This window comes from Arachis stenosperma, chromosome 8 (genome assembly GCF_014773155.1).
Source record: "Arachis stenosperma cultivar V10309 chromosome 8, arast.V10309.gnm1.PFL2, whole genome shotgun sequence".
Classification (NCBI taxonomy): Eukaryota; Viridiplantae; Streptophyta; class Magnoliopsida; order Fabales; family Fabaceae; genus Arachis; species Arachis stenosperma.
Genome location: NC_080384.1, coordinates 10,999,556 through 11,016,311, shown reverse-complemented (window position 1 = coordinate 11,016,311; position 16,756 = coordinate 10,999,556). Strand labels below are relative to the sequence as shown.

Sequence of the window (16,756 nt, the reverse complement as noted above, 5' to 3'; positions counted from 1 at the left end):
ATTTCAAAATTTAAGAAACGAAAGTTAATAAAAGGATGACACATGGTCGTAGATACGACCAAAGACCCGGATTTTACCATATATTGGATAAAATATGTAAACAAATTTTGTTAACAAATCTTTTAAAATCACTTATTAAGGAATTAAAAGCAAAAAAATGTTACACGCGGATGGTGTTGGTGTAGTCCTAGTTTGTTCGAGATTCTATTTCTATGTATGTACTGTCGTGGCACATCGTTTTAACGGGACTGTTCCCTAAACATTAATACAAACAAGTTGGTACGATAACTATTCTATGCACTTTATATTATATTAGGCAAATCCAAAAAAAAAAATTGAAAAAGACTTTAATTAAATCAGAAAAAGAAAATAAGTTGAATAATTGATGATGATTGGGCAAGGAATGTAGAGAGAAAACAAGGGAAAGGAAAAAGAGAGAAACCAGCAACAGAGTTACGTGTCTTTGTGTTGTGTGCGTTGAACCATAAGGCGCCGCTTGTAAACAAAACCAGCGGTGTTTACTTACTAGTGGTTTAAAGAATCTTAACCCCTTACTATATAACCCAACCAGTGTTTTCCATTTCAACTCATCGATCAAATTTTCTCTCTCATTATTGAATTGAAGTTTGTCTCTGTTCTTTCTGTGATTAATCATGTCTAACACTGCTGGTCAAATCATCAAGTGCCGAGGTTAGTCATCGTCTGATCTTTCATCAATAGATCTAATTTAATCTAAGCTAATCCTCTTATTTTTACTCTTAATCGAGTTTTCAAAAACTAAATGGACTTGATTGGAATGTGGTGGTGCTTTTTTAGCTGCGGTTGCATGGGAGGCAGGGAAGCCATTGGTGATTGAAGAAGTGGAGGTTGCGCCACCTAAGGCCGGTGAAGTCCGTTTGAAGATCCTCTACACCTCACTTTGCCACACCGATGTTTACTTCTGGGAAGCCAAGGTTTGAAATTTATATAGTGATGTAGCTTGATCGCAAGTTGATTAGGGAATAGGGATTACTTCATGATTGTTTCTTCATTTCTCAAGTTTTTTTTTTCTTTATTATTATTATTATTATTATTATTATTATATGCATCACAAGAGTTTAATATGTTACTTTCTCTTTTCCCAATTTCAGGGCCAGACTCCATTATTTCCTCGGATATTTGGTCATGAAGCTGGAGGGTATGTCTATTCTCTACTGTTTTTTAAACTGTGTGTCATAAGAATTGAATCCCTCAGCATAAACTTCTTTGTATTAAGTTCTGTGATTCTTTACCATGTACATTGGTTCATTCATTATACAACATTATATCAAACACGATTAAGAAAGTTAAAGAACAATGATATTGGTAACGATGCAGGATTGTGGAGAGTGTAGGAGAGGGAGTGACTCATCTGAAACCAGGTGACCATGCCCTCCCTGTGTTCACCGGAGAGTGTGGCGAATGCCCTCACTGCAAGTCGGAGGAGAGCAACATGTGTGACCTTCTCAGGATCAACACTGACAGGGGTGTCATGATCCATGATCAAGAATCAAGATTCTCCATTAAGGGAAAACCAATTTACCACTTTGTTGGGACCTCCACATTCAGTGAATACACTGTGGTTCATGCTGGATGTGTTGCAAAGATCAACCCTGAAGCACCACTTGATAAAGTTTGTGTTCTCAGCTGTGGAATCTGCACAGGTTTGCAACATCATCCTAGATTAGTATATTTCCTTACATTTTGTTTGTTGGTGATTCTCTTCTCTGACAATTCAGTTTCATTTTCATGTTTTGTAGGTCTTGGTGCCACTATCAATGTTGCAAAACCAAAACCTGGTTCTTCTGTTGCTGTTTTTGGACTCGGAGCTGTTGGTCTTGCTGTATGTTACCCTCTATTTTTCTTTGCATTGCAGTTTTTTATAGCTATGGATCAAGGGCATTAGTGAGTAGTGACTCTTGTTCTTTTTTAGGCTGCTGAAGGGGCAAGGATTTCTGGTGCATCAAGAATCATTGGGGTTGATTTAGTTTCCAGCCGATTCGAATTAGGTATAATGCCATTCTCTTTGAATCAAATGTAATAGATGACTAAGCATAGAATAAATTGAGCAAGTTTCCCAAAACTACAAATTGTATTCACTTACTAATGGTATTTTCTCATTTTACTATTGTTGGCAGCCAAGAAGTTTGGGGTTAATGAATTTGTAAACCCAAAAGATCATAACAAACCTGTACAAGAGGTTAGTTCATTCTAAGTTTTTCTCCATAATTATTTATACTTTCATGGAAGAAAGACTAAGATGTTAATGTTGCTCAACAGGTAATTGCTGAAATGACCAATGGAGGTGTGGATCGTTCTGTTGAATGTACTGGCAGCATCCAAGCTATGATCTCAGCATTTGAATGTGTCCATGATGTAATTGAATCAGAACTTGTTCTTTTTTTAATTTGTTGCTATAATGCTGTTAAGTTATTTACTAATACTGAAACTTAAATATTCTATTCCCTTTTCAGGGTTGGGGTGTTGCTGTTCTTGTTGGTGTGCCAAGCAAAGATGATGCTTTCAAAACTCATCCTACAAACTTCTTGAATGAGAGGACTCTCAAGGGTACCTTCTATGGTAATTACAAACCCCGAACCGATCTTCCTAATGTTGTGGAGAAGTACATGAGAGGGGTAAGCTTTTTATACTAAACTCTTCATTGTAGTCTTAACAAGTTGATATGTTTTTTTATTCATGTTGCTAATGGATCTCTTCATTGGTTATAATTCAGGAGTTGGAACTTGAGAAATTCATCACTCACACTGTTCCGTTCTCAGAGATTAACAAGGCTTTTGATTTGATGCTGAAAGGAGAGGCCATCAGGTGCATCATTCGGATGGATGAATAAGCTTAACAGTGAGAAAATTGTCCCTGATAGGGGACGGTTCTCTTTCAGAGAAAAAGAAAAAAACAAAAATAAACGTCTTTTGTAATCCCTTTTAAAAGTTATCGAGTTTGTGGAGTTTGATTTTGAATGTAGAGAATGAATGATAGGCCTTTTCCTACTGCCATTGTGTAGTTTCTGTTTCTGATAAATAAAAATATTGTTGTCAAATTCTTGTTCTTGTCACATTTTTAGCATTTCTTTTATCTCAGTGATATAGTTGCATGTCTGAATTCTTAGTTCCCAAATTGGCATGTTAATGTTATGTGTGATAAAATGCAACCGTTTATGGTCTTATCTACATAGGATTTTATACATAATACATCATCAACATGTTGAGAATTCGTCAATTTTTACAAGGAGGATATCATTGAAAGAAGAAAAAAAAAAAAAAACAGCTTTAAGTGTGAAAGATTAAGATCAATAATCTTTCAATGAAGTCTTTCAATGAAGTCTTTTATTTTCAAGCTTTCTGCTGATGATCATGATCAGGGCTTCTAGGATCATTGCCTTCATTGGCAGTTGATGATTGTTTTTCCTGCATAGCATGACCAAATTCCTCATTCTTGATGATTTCTTCGTCAATGTGGACATCATCGTCAACTGATAGCACCACCACTTGCTCACCACAAGGGCCAGGCACAATGGCTTCAGTGACATGCCTGTGCTCATCAAAATGGATGATATCAGTTTCTTGTTTCTTCTTCTTCTTCATCTTCTTGATCAGGCAAAACAGAGCAAAAGCCAGCACTGAAAGGAACAAAAGGCCTCCAAAGGATACAAACACAATCACTATGATAGTTGGGTGGTGGTTATCTGGAGAGGGTGGTGTTGGAACTGGGTATGGTGGTGGAAGCACAGGGTGGTGCGGTGATGGTGGTGGGTGCGCGTGGGGTGGTGGAGGAGTGAAACAATGTGAGGGTGGCGGTGGCGGTGGCGGTGGCGGATAGTTGAAAGGGTGGGATGGTGGTGGAGGAGGGAACTGAGGGAAGTTGAAATGAATATTTGGCTGAGAAGATGCCATCAATTGATGAATATTTTTCAGAGTTTTTATCTGATCTTATGTTGTTTTCTGATGTTATGGCTTAATTGAATTTATATAGCAAGAACTTTGGGGTACGGACGCATTACAATAGTAACTTGGATCTCATTCTGAAAGGATTGTTTGCAGTGAAAAACACTTATGACTAGTTCCTTAGCTTATTTTGCTTCACCACATTCTTCTCTGTTTTTTATGTATTGGCCAAGACGTGTAAGAAACATTTTTCTGTAACTCGTTTACAAGAAAATCATCATTTCTCAGAAGACATATTCATGCCACCTTTGATATGTGCAATATTTGGTATTTGAAATGTGTGTAAAACACTTGAATTCAGAACATTTCTAGATTTATCACTGACTTATTATCTTATTCTACATTTTGCTTTACACTTTGAAGAAAACAAGATATATTGAACGGGATTAATTATTCCGTTTATATTACTTGCAAGCTATCAATTTATAATCCAACAAATTGCATAAAATCTGATAGACTTCATTTTGTTTGAATTTATTCTAGTTGATAATAATGACTGATGAGACTAACAGAGTTTCGAGATTAGAGTATAAAAATGAAGTAATAGAGGCAGTTCAGGTTTCATTCTTTAATATTTTGACATATAGTAACAGTAGTAATACTTTATGAGAATCACTTAACTAAAATAAATTTTTGGTGAAATAAGTCACCATAATCAATTCTACATACATAAAACCAAAAGAATTTGATTCCGATACATATCTGATAACCCTTCAAGATGGCAATAACACTCAAACACCACCACAATTACAAAATCTTTGTAATCTGTTCGGTTGTCGGTTGCCGGACAGGTCGGGTGGTTATGGGATGGGATGAGAACGCCTCAATCACGGTTGTACTAGGTTCGGATTTGCCGCGTAGCCGAACTCCCGTTGTCAAGGAGAGTGGGAGTTCCACCTGCAAAGACACTCCGACGCTCTAGTCAGCTAGTGTGCAGGCGGGGGAAATGATGGGTGGAAAAGTGACGTACCTTGGGGGAAGGGCAGGTCCTTCCCCATTTATACCGTGTCAGAGGTGGGCCCTGCGAGGATAGGCCCACCTTCCTCGAAGCTTCCGTACAGCTGCTGTGGAGAGCTGTCAAGGACGCGTGTCCGGGTCGCGAAGTGGGTCGTGCGCGCCCGACCGCTCGGGTCGGGTTCTCAGTGGGTCGGGCCGACCCGCGAGTGGCTTGGGCCAGGCTGTAACATAATCTAATGATTTTAACATAAAAAACGGGTATCAAAATTATATGATCACAAAGACATTTTACCAATCAAGAAAATTGAAGCTGAGTCGCTATACTAAATAATAACAAAAGATTTTAATCATTGAAAATTATTTAATTTATCGTGTTTATTTTTAGAAAAATGTAGACGTTATTAATTTTTTTGTAAAAAATATTTTAACAATCAATGTCATCAATACTAATATCATTCGACCAAGAACACACACCTTGCAAAATGATAAGGAGAAATAAGTATTCACAAATGGAAGACCCTAATTCCCATAGAGTTTACAAAGAAAGTTGTAGAAAAAAGGACACTAGAAAAATCTAAAAATAAATATTTGAGGAGACAATCTCTCTAACAACATACAAGAGAAAGAAAGAATAACAAAATAAACACGGAAAGAAGAAATAAAAATATAGCTTTCTATACTTATAATACCAAAAAGTTATGTCAATAGAAAAAAAAAATCCATTCCATCAATAATAATAATAATAATAATAATAATAATAATAATAATAATAATAACGAGATCTTTCATCCTCATGAGCATTGGACCACAGACAAGGTGATTGGTATGGCTTTGTCCTTGGAAAAGGATCGGAGTTCCGAAATATTTTTGAGTTGCAACGACTGTCTATCCCCTCAACCATTAGTGGCTCTTGAATTCCCTCCTCAGTGGGTACTTTTAAGATTAATTGTGATGCTAGCTATCCTGAAAGTGGTGCTCGAGTTGGTTTTGCTTGTGTTAGCAGAGATTGGAAGGGAAGGTGGCAACGAGACTGTCTGGAAACAATTGAGAGTCGTAGCATTTTGCAAGGAGAGTTGTTTGCTATTTGGAGAAGCTTTCTTTTAGCATGAGACTCGCGACAAAGAGACATTATATGTGAAACAGACTGTGTGGAGGCTTTTATTATTGTCAATAATTTACAAGATTGCTCTGGGTGATCCGTGTTAAAAATCCGAGATATCATGTCTTGGAAATGGCGTGCTGATCTTCAGTTGATCTTGAGAGATGCAAATACAGTAGCAGACATCATAGCAAAGACTGCAATGAGTATCCTTTCTCCCCAAATGAAGCTTCCGTTGCCTTGAAAGGAGTTTGAGAGTAGTATTGCCTTTCTTAAACAGTTTCTTGTTTTTTTTTCTTTCTTTGTTTTTGTTTATTTTCTTTTAAGTCACCAAAAAAAAGAAAAAAGCAATATGACAAACCTAATTTTATAATAATTTAGTATCATCGTTTATATAATATATAAAATGAATCTACATATTTTCTAATTTATTTATAAACAACACAACACTTTTTAAAATATTAGACAATTGTCTGAGTTTAAATTTTGTGTTTTTTTTACAGCATTTTTGTATAGTTGGAGATCTAAACTTTATTTTAAAATCTATTGTTAATCTATTAAATAATATTTAAATTCTGACATTTATTTAAACGAGTGAATGGATGACGAGACGAAACTAAGTTGGTTTGCTTATAAGTGTTTTGACTTTTGTCTACTAATAGGAATGAGTGATGAATTTACTTCTTTTATAACAATGACACTTCCTTATTGAAAATCCAACTAAATTTGACACTATGTGTCTCTGTTTTACGCGCTCTTTCATCAGCTCGTTCTTGCAACCTTCTAATCCTGGGTGCTAGACCACACACAAAATCCTGTGCACGTCTTCCTTCAGTCGTTAAATCCTGTATCTTCTCTAATTTCCACCGTTGGATCAAAAACTCCAAAATGTCAGCATAATCAGCGGCTGTGTAGACACCAAGTCGTTGTGCCACTGCAGAGAAGTGATCAAAGAGGTGTGGATCCTTCCCATCCTGCATCAAGAGTGCTGGCATTGTAATTCCCTTGCGCATCATGTTTGATATTCCTACCATTGTCTCTGTAGGATCCACTTCTAGAAGCTTCTCAACGATCTTTACGTATGCATTCTCGTGACGCTTTTCATCTGCAGCAATGGTGCCACATATTCGCGCAAGCACTGGATCACCGTTTTTCTTAGCAAGCCGAGCCGTGTTGCCGTGTGAAATAAAAGTAGCTCGTTCTTGAAATGATGTGTACACAAATCCCATATATGGATTCTTGTCTATATCCCATTGCTACACCAAAATAATAAATTTCAGATTAGTTTTGTAGTAATGTAAAAATTTTAGAAAAGTTATTTTTGTAATTAATTTTTTTTTGTTGTTATATTTTTTTTCTTTTTCTTCAATTTAAATTTTTAGTTATTAATTCTTAAGTTATTATACTAATTTAATTGAATTGAATTATCAAAATATCTTAATCACGTGGTATCATCGAAAGTTTAAGATGATAATGTAATGAGTGTGCACTAGCTAATTAAGCGGCCAAAAAAGAACAATTTTTACAATAAAAATAGTTGCATTCGCAAAACTTTTATTTTTAAATGAAAAAGATTAAACACCAAAACTCTGGAGAAGACAAATTTGAACATATTCCATTAACATCTCATCACCAAAGGTAAGGTGGGGAATTATTTAGTATCAAAGAATAATTCATTAGTCTTCTTTTAACTAAAGTTCTGAAATTCAAATTGGTAATCAAACTGGTAAACAAGACAATTAGTATTATCATTGGACCCACATATATAAATCTTCGAAAAAAAAAAAAAAACCTATTAAATAGCAGGAAGAAAATGCGTCTCACCATGCCAGCTGCAATCAAGTAATGGATGGTCCGGTCAATCATACGCATATCAACTCGACCTGAAAGGTACAAATAAGTGTGGAGCAAGTCTCCATGCCTATTCTCTTCTGCGGTCCAAGCCCGAGACCACACTGCCCACGGGCTTGTGCATGAGCCCGTCTTATCCGCAACGCCATGGAGCTGGTTCAACCTTGTTTGATAAGTGGGCAAAGCTTCCTCCGTGATCATATCACCCACCAAAACCACTAAATAATCGTCTGGAAGTTCAGCTGTCCGATCTCTTAGGTCCCTCACCTAAGCATTTTTGTTTAGTCAATATATATCATGAGTTAGTATTAAATAATATATATCAACATACCTTGTCAATTTAAGTATATATATATATATATATAAACTTACAAATATTTAAGTTGGTTTTTAAGTATATAAAAAGTATTATAACAAACGATTTTAGACTAGCATGAAATTTTCTAGAAATAATTGTTGATAATTAAATCAACTTGTAAAATCATTCACCGCCATTTACAAAAGTTTAGTCAAAACTTGGTCAAACATCGAAGGAAGTAAATTTGAAATGATTATTATGGAAGTAACTATAAATGTTACAAAGGATCATGGTCAAATGTTCAAAGATTTACAGTTGGATAGTTTCTTCTACAACTTTCAATAAGTTACCACCTTATATCCAAGCTTAATCATTAAGCTTAGGTTATAAGTTGTTTAGTTTTAAAACCGCCAAATACAACTATAAATAGGTGGTGCATCTCTTATATTTTGTGTCCCATATATATGAAAAAGAATGCTTAGTATTTGTTTTTGTAAAATTCTCTCCTTGTTAATATGAGTATTAGTGAGTTTGAGAAATTAAAAATATGATAGCGTTATTTATATGAGTGAGTGATTCTGAGGTCAATTAAGTGTGGGTATTATACTTACATTTGGTATCAGAGCTGGTTAATCCAGCGCCTGGTGTTTGAGAGTTTGTAAGGTGTGGGAGAGTTCTCACATAGTTGTTTATTCATAGAGTCAGTATGGCAAACACTTCAATATTGTGTGGTCCGGTCCCAAGTTAGATAGGAAACTTGATTATAGTTATTGGGAGACTTTGATGTCTACCCATTTGAAGGCCCAGAACCTGTGGAACTTCATTGAACCAGGTTTGCAAGAAGGAGCAGATGCTGCTCAACAGAGGAAAGATCAATTGGCGCTATCTCAAATTCATCAAGGAGTAGATTATACGGTGTTTGGCAAAATAGCAAATACCAAAAGTGCAAAGGAAGCATGGAACACGTTGAAGCTGTCATACAAAGGCGTAGATAAAGCTCAAAAAGCAAAGCTACAATCTTTAAGAAGAGAATATAAAAGGTACGAGATGTCTAGCTCAGAAACCGTTGAGCAATATTTTACTTGTGTTACAGATCTTGTCAATAAGATGAGAGTCTATGGAGAAGATATGCCCGATAGCAAAGTAGTGGAGAAAATTCTTCGCACCATGCCGATGAAGTATGACCATGTGGTGACTACGATACTAGAGTCACACGATATGGACACCATGACGATTGCAGAGTTGCAAGGAACCATGGAAAGCCACATCAGTAGAATACTGGAGAAGTCTGAAAAATCAACCGAAGAAGTCCTGAAAACCCGAGTGAATTTCAACAACGTTGCAGAATCAAACCGTACACAAGAAGGACGAGGTCGTGGTTTTAATTTTCAAAGTAGAGGCAGAGGAAGTTTCAGAGGTAGAGGTCGTGGCAATTACAACCAAGGAAGTTACAACAATTTTACACCACCTAATCAAGGAAGAGGTGGAACGAATTTCAGGCCTGTCAACCGAGGAAGAGGTCGAGGCAATTTTTATCAAGAAAGAACCAATTTCAACTGTTTTCATTGTGGAAAGTATGGACACAAAGTAGCAGATTGCAGATTCAAAATGGTGAATAACAATCAAGCACACGTTGCAGAAAATCAGCATCAAAATACTGATGATAATCCGGGTACTCAGACTTTATTTTTTACAAGTAATTCATGTGCTGAAGATGAAAATATATGGTACTTGGATAATGCTTGCAGTAATCATATGTCTGGTAGAAAGGAGTTATTTTCTTCATTAGATGATTCAGTTAAACTATTATTGAAATTTGGTAATAGTACAAAGATCCCTATTGAAGGAAAAGGGCACATACCAATCAGATTGAAAGATAGTTCTCTGAGTTATATTTCTGATGTTTTCTATGCTCCTGAACTTGATTACAATTTACTGAGTATGGGGCAATTATCTGAGAAGGGATATAAGATGATAACTTATCGTGGATATTGCACTGTATATGACAACAATGGAAGGTTCATTGATAAAGCAAAGATGACTTCAAACAGAATGTTTCCGTTAAAAATTCAACATGTTAATCCCTCTTGCATGAGTTCTGAGATACTTGATGATAACTGGTTGTGGCATATGCGGTTTGGGCACTTTCATTTTTCTGGCCTAAACTACCTGTCAAGAAAAGGACTTGTTTCTGGTCTACCACGGATTCATATTCCCAATTGTATTTGTGAGATTTGTCAACTGGGAAAGAAGCACAAAGATCCATTCCCTACAGGAAAGTCTTGGAGAGCTAGAAGATTACTTGAAATTGTGCATTCAGATCTCTATTCTGTAGAAGTTCCAAGTAATGGTGGTAGCAGGTACTTTATCACTTTTATTGATGATTTTAGTAGATATACATGGGTATACTTTCTGAAGCAAAAATCTGAAGCATGTGATGTCTTTAAGACATTCAAGGCGCTTGTCGAAAAACAAAGTGGCTGTAAAATCAAAATTCTCAGAACAGACAGAGGAACAGAATATCTTGCATGTTCAGAATACTTTAAGCAACACAGAATTCAACACCAACTAACAACTAGATACACTCCTCAACAAAATGGAGTTGCTGAAAGAAAGAATAGAACCATCATGGATATGGTCAGATGCATGCTCAAGTGAAAACAAATGCCTAAAGAGTTTTGGGCAGAAGTAGTCGCAACAGCAGTTCATATTTTAAACAGGTGTCCAAGAAAAAGTGTTCGTGATAAAACTCCAGAGGAAGCTTGGAGTGGAAAGCGGCCTTCCATTCATCATTTCAGAGTCTTTGGGTGTATCGCTTATGCCCACGTACCAGATCAATTAAGGAAGAAGTTAGATGACAAAAGCGAGAAGTGTATCTTTATTGGCTATAGCACAGACTCAAAAGCATACAAGTTGTACAATCCAGTATCAAAGAAAGTGATCATCAGCAGAGATGTGACGTTCGACGAGAAAGACATATGGGACTGGAACACAAAGACAGAAAAGTATCCAATTATAATTTCAAATACATGTGATGATGAAGAAGAAAGACAACCTGATACAACCGAGCAACCAGAATCATCTAGAAGACCTCAAAGAGAGAAGAGACTACCAGCTAGATTAGCAGATTATGAGGTTGGCAATGACAACGATCCGTCCGATGAAGAAATAATAAATTTTGCTTTATTTTCAGATTGTGAGCCATTGAACTTTGAAGAAGCCTTTAAAGACAACAATTGGAAGAAAGCAATGGATGAGGAGATTCATGCCATTGAGAAAAATGACACATGGGAGTTGACAGATTTACCAGCAGATAAGAAGCCGATTGGAGTAAAGTGGGTTTACAAGACTAAGTACAAACCCAATGGTGAAGTTGATCGTTTCAAAGCAAGATTAGTTGCCAAGGGATATAAACAAAAGCCAGGTATCGATTATTTTGAAGTATTTGCTTCTGTTGCTAGGTTAGACACTATTCGTATGATTATTTCACTCTCGGCTCAAAATAAGTGGAAGATACATCAAATGGATGTTAAGTCTGCATTTCTAAATGGCACTCTAGAAGAAGAAGTGTATGTTGAGCAACCTGTAGGATATGAAGTTCTTGGAAAAGAAGATAAAGTTTATAAATTGAAGAAAGTTTTGTACGGATTAAAGCAAGCACCAAGAGCATGGTACAAGAAGATTGATTCTTATTTCATTGAGAATGGTTTCAGAAGATGTCCGTTTGAGCATACTCTTTATATCAAGTTCGTTGAAAATGGAGATATCTTGATCGTGTGTCTTTATGTTAATGATTTGATCTTTACTGGGAACAATTTGAAGATAATTGCAGAATTCAGGGAGGCTATGATAAAGCACTTTGAAATGACAGATATGGGCTTGATGTCTTACTTTCTTGGCATTGAAGTAGTTCAAAAAGATGGTGGAATTTTCATTTCTTAAAAGAAATATGCAAATGATATTTTGAAGAAATTTCAGATGGAGCACTCAAAACCAGTTTCTACTCCAGTCGAAGAGAAGTTCAAATTGTTGAGAGAAGATAAAGGAAGAGCAGTAAATCCCACATACTACAAAAGCTTGATTGGAAGTCTAAGATACTTGACTGCGACTAGACCATATATTGTGTTTGGAGTTGTTTTGCTTAGCAGATTTATGGAGGAGCCTTGTATCAACCATTTGCAAGCGGCAAAGAGAATTCTTCGATATATCAAAGGTACTTTAAATGATGAAATTTATTATGAGAATACTAATGAAGTAAATCTTGTTGGCTACACTGATAGTGATTGGGCCGGAGATATAGAAACAAGGAAAAGTACTTCAGGGTTTGTATTTCATCTTGGTTCTGGTGCAATTTCATGGTCGTCAAAGAAACAACCAGTAGTAGCACTATCTACAGCAGAAGCAGAATATATAGCAGCAGCAAGTTGTGCAACACAAGCAGTTTGGCTAAGAAGAATTCTTGAAGAATTGAACGAGAAACAAAGTACTCCAATAGCAATATTTTGTGATAACAAGTCAGCTATTACACTTTGCAAAAATCCAGTATTTCATGGAAGATCGAAACATATTGATATTCGATTTCACAAAATCAGAGAGTTGGTGAATGAAAAAGAAGTTGTGATCGAGTACTGTCCAACTAAAGAATAAGTTGCAGATATCTTTACAAAATCGTTGAAGATAGAGTTATTTTACAAATTAAAGAAGATGTTTAGAATGATTAATTCTGCAAGTTTGATTTAAGGGAGGCAATGTTGATAATTAAATCAACTTGTAAAATCATTCACCGCCATTTACAAAAGTTTAGTCAAAACTTGGTCAAACATTGAAGGAAGTAAATTTGAAATGATTATTATGGAAGTAACTAGAAATGTTACAAAGGATCATGGTCAAATGTTCAAAGATTTACAGCTGGATAGTTTCTTCTACAACTTTCAATAAGTTACCACCTTATATCCAAGCTTAATCATTAAGCTTAGGTTACAAGTTGTTTAGTTTTAAAACCGCCAAATACAACTATAAATAGGTGGTGCATCTCTTATATTTTGTGTCCCATATATATGAAAAAGAATGCTTAGTATTTGTTTTTGTAAAATTCTCTCCTTGTTAATAAGAGTATTAGTGAGTTTGAGAAATTAAAAATATGATAGCGTTATTTATATGAGTGAGTGATTCTGAGGTCAATTAAGTGTGGGTATTATACTTACAATAATTAAACATATAAGCTTTTAAATGATTTTAGCTTGTGAAATGTGAAGAGTTTAGGAGGTGTTGAAAAGTGAAAAATAGTAAAAAATTTAAACGTAAAAATAATGTGAATATTAGGATTGATAAAGACAAAGAAAGAGATATTTACTAAGTTTGATGTAGTACAATTTTAGGGAAATGATGCCGTGGGTTAGGAATTTGTGAGATCGAAAGATGTTTTCGGAGGTTTATTAATAATGTGGAATGAAATAATATTTAGGTTGAGTAATTATTATAAAGGAGAGAGATGATTGTGTATAGAAGAGGAATTGACACGGTTTACTTGGTGTATGATGCACATACAAGAGAGGAAAAGCTTGTTGTGTGGAAAGAATTGAACTTTTTATCGAGAATATATTAAGTTCCTCTTTGCTACATGGGTGACTTTAATGATGTTGTGTAGTTGGAAGAAAAGAAAGGTGCTAGTGTGTTAAGAATAACAATGAAAGACTTCAAAACATAGATGGTACAGTCGAATTAATAAAATATTGATGAGTTTTGTTTTATTGTTATCTTTTAGAGCACTTGATTGAAAAGGAATGACGAAATCTTCAAAAATTACAAATAGGTGTTACGGAAGTAGTCAACAAATCGATTAGGAGTTACAAAGAGTGGAATGATATTTAATTTTTTGGGTTGTTGTTGGTATTGTCAAAAATAATTAGGAATTAATTTATTTTATCTGTCTAGTATTTTTTTTATTGATGTTCCACCTTAATGTGTTAAACTTTTTATTTAAAAAAAAATTAAACATATAAGCTTCTAATCTATCTGCTGATTTTTCTAAACATTATACTAGTGTCATTTGATTATATACAGGAAAAGATTGAAAGAGTAATGTTACAGGAATAACGTAACTTGTTATTTTAAGTCAAGAGTTAGTCAATAATAACTCAAACCCTTTACTTTTATTTGTTCACTAATTTATTGTTTGATTATAGGTTAAAAAAAATTAATTCCCTAAGAAAACGACATTAAATAATAGTTTAGCGACGAAAGGTAACATAGATAATATCCAACCATACATGATGCCATATATAGATACGATGAATATGAAATTGCGATCTCACCTTATTGTTGAAGTCCTCCACCGGCAGGGACGAGTCCGGTAAAAAATCAACGGGATGCCAGCTTTGCTCAACGGGCTTGACAAGTGGCAAGATGCACTGTGAAGCCCAACCCTCAAGTGACTTGAAAACTTCAATCTTCTCTGGTGGTAGTGAGTATGTTTTAGGAGTTCTTAGTGTTGAAGAAGGTGCCTTTGGAAGTGTAGGTTTACGTGAATGTGGCTTGGAGAATTTGGATTGTCTGTGATGGAAACCATTATGGTTCCATGTAAGTGTTACCATCTTAGGTGTGAACATCGTCATATATGAGGGTAATATATATATATATATAGTATACTATAAAAACACTAAATAATGTGAACAATGAATATATCGGATATTCAATTCAATAGGTATGCGGATGATTGATTATGTTGATTCTTAATTGGATGGTTATTTCTTTTGATTCGGTTTACTCATGCAAAGTTAACAATAGCTAGATGTTCAACTCATTAGGTGTACGGATGATTATCTTAATGTTAGAGTTTATGAGGTAATTTGGGGGTGGAATATTTTTTTATTTTATTGGGTCAATTTTTGAGTTCATTATTCACAAAAATTATTTATTCTTTTGATAACTTTTGAAAAATTATAAAAATATAATAAAGTTTAATTTACTTTAAGAATTTAATTTGATGCATTAAATTATGTGTTAGGTACATTAAATTATGTAATGTCACATCAATAAAAATAATTTATAATATAGTTCAAAACGATTTAAAAAATATAATCTAATTCAAAATATATAATTTATTGTAGTTTGTATTGAATCAGTTTAATTTTATTTTTAAATCAAATTCGATCCAAATTATTATAGTTTGAATTGGATCAAATAATTCGGCTTCTAAAAATCAAAATTTTAAATTTTTATATTAAAAATTAAAAATAACTTTAAATTAGTAAAATAAATAAATAAATAAATCTCATTTTATATTAACAGAATGCTTACAAAACAACAATAATAATAATACATGACTAAAATATAAAAATATATAACAAATTAAATATATTATAATTTAAATTTAATAATAAAGATAATAATTTTATATATATCAGATTTTGTAGTTTAGATTAGATTGATATGGTTTTGAAAAATGGATCTATCAATTTTTGGTTTTGATTTGATTGGATGAGCAATTTTGTTTGAAATGGTTTGAATTTAATCTTATGAAATACAGAAAATTCGTTGAGTTGTCGTGTATGTGTGTTGGACACATTTTAAGTACGACATTCGTCTAATATGTATGTCTGTTGTGTCTAACTATGTCTTAACAAAAGATAAAAAAAATTATTTTTCAAACACAGCTTGGACAAAATTCAAAATGAGAGGGAGAACAAAATTCAAATCAAATTATTTTTAATATATATATAAAATTTTTTGTTGGGTTAATTTATTTATTTATAGTTTCTATATTAGATCAAATTTAATAAGTAAATTATTGTTATTTGTTAAGTTTAATAAAATAAATTTTCCTTAATATAAAACTCAATAAAACAATTTATATTTTATTATGAGACAAATGAAATATAATAATAATGGAATATATATAAAATTATTAATTTTTCCTAAAATTTAACTTGCCCTTTCACCAATGCATGTGGGTTTTTCCCTGCATGCCAATCTTTTTAATGAGAATTTTTTATTTTTCTTTTTATGTGTCCATTATTAGCAAAAGTTAGGCATCAATCATTAGAGGTGTTTTAGTGGTTTTTCCTATCTTATTTAAAAGTTACACTTGCTTATGAAAAGTATATCAATGAATGACATTGCAACCCAATTAATCGTGCCTAACTTTTGGAAGAAATGTGTTAAAGTAATCAATTGCCATTAAAAATACTGGCATGTAGGGATGGACTACATGCATTGGTGAGGGGACAACTGGACAAGTTAAATTTTGGGAAAAATTAATCATTGTAGATAGTTGTACTTGTATATATATATATGCTTTCATCGCGACGGATTAGTTCTTATTCTACCGAGTTAAAAGATACAGAAAATAACAAAAAAATTTATTAATATTATTTAGATATGACCATATAAGTAGTTTGATTGAAATCTCACTTCATTGATGTATATTTTATAAGTGTAACTTTTAAATAAAAAAATCACTCTAAACACCTTTTAATTATTAAGTAGATTGAACTTTTTTATAATTCTATTTGACCTTTCTAAATATGTGGATCTTCGTACTGTATATATAAAAGAATTTAATTTTTATGT

At 33.9% G+C, this 16,756-nt stretch overlaps 3 protein-coding genes across 3 annotated transcripts; 1 reads left to right on the top strand and 2 right to left on the bottom strand.

Moving 5' to 3' along the window:
* The first annotated feature begins 455 nt into the window (after nucleotides 1-455).
* On the top strand, nucleotides 456-3,076 carry LOC130943997 (alcohol dehydrogenase 1). The gene is made up of 10 exons (XM_057872110.1): nucleotides 456-690; nucleotides 817-953; nucleotides 1,131-1,177; nucleotides 1,357-1,682; nucleotides 1,779-1,861; nucleotides 1,952-2,027; nucleotides 2,157-2,218; nucleotides 2,299-2,394; nucleotides 2,493-2,654; nucleotides 2,753-3,076. The coding sequence occupies exons 1-10, from the start codon at nucleotides 654-656 to the stop codon at nucleotides 2,867-2,869; spliced, it is 1,143 nt and encodes a 380-aa protein (XP_057728093.1). The 5' UTR covers nucleotides 456-653; the 3' UTR covers nucleotides 2,870-3,076.
* A 292-nt stretch (nucleotides 3,077-3,368) lies between these two features.
* On the bottom strand, nucleotides 3,369-3,929 carry LOC130945370 (protein TRACHEARY ELEMENT DIFFERENTIATION-RELATED 7A-like). Its single transcript, XM_057874097.1, has one exon. It carries the CDS (start codon nucleotides 3,927-3,929, stop codon nucleotides 3,369-3,371), a length of 561 nt encoding a protein of 186 aa, XP_057730080.1.
* Nucleotides 3,930-6,622: 2,693 nt separating this feature from the next.
* LOC130945369 (stearoyl-[acyl-carrier-protein] 9-desaturase 6, chloroplastic-like) lies at nucleotides 6,623-14,778 on the bottom strand. Its single transcript, XM_057874096.1, has 3 exons — nucleotides 14,500-14,778; nucleotides 7,861-8,154; nucleotides 6,623-7,292 (listed from the first exon to the last, which is right to left on the bottom strand). Exons 1-3 carry the CDS (start codon nucleotides 14,776-14,778, stop codon nucleotides 6,723-6,725), a joined length of 1,143 nt encoding a protein of 380 aa, XP_057730079.1. The 3' UTR covers nucleotides 6,623-6,722.
* Nucleotides 14,779-16,756: the final 1,978 nt, after the last annotated feature.

Excerpts from the sequence above, each read along its gene's own strand:
- LOC130943997 (XM_057872110.1), top strand. The coding sequence starts at position 654 with ATGTCTAACACTGCTGGTCAAATCATCAAGTGCCGAG. Across the intron at positions 2,028-2,156 it reads TTCCAGCCGATTCGAATTAG|CCAAGAAGTTTGGGGTTAAT; the intron begins GTATAATGCCAT and ends TATTGTTGGCAG. Across the intron at positions 2,395-2,492 it reads CATTTGAATGTGTCCATGAT|GGTTGGGGTGTTGCTGTTCT; the intron begins GTAATTGAATCA and ends TTCCCTTTTCAG.
- LOC130945370 (XM_057874097.1), bottom strand. The coding sequence starts at position 3,929 with ATGGCATCTTCTCAGCCAAATATTCATTTCAACTTCCCTCAGTTCCCT.
- LOC130945369 (XM_057874096.1), bottom strand. The coding sequence starts at position 14,778 with ATGGTAACACTTACATGGAACCATAATGGTTTCCATCACAGACAATCC. Across the intron at positions 8,155-14,499 it reads TGGAGGACTTCAACAATAAG|GTGAGGGACCTAAGAGATCG; the intron begins GTGAGATCGCAA and ends AAAAATGCTTAG. Across the intron at positions 7,293-7,860 it reads ACTTGATTGCAGCTGGCATG|CAATGGGATATAGACAAGAA; the intron begins GTGAGACGCATT and ends ATTTTGGTGTAG.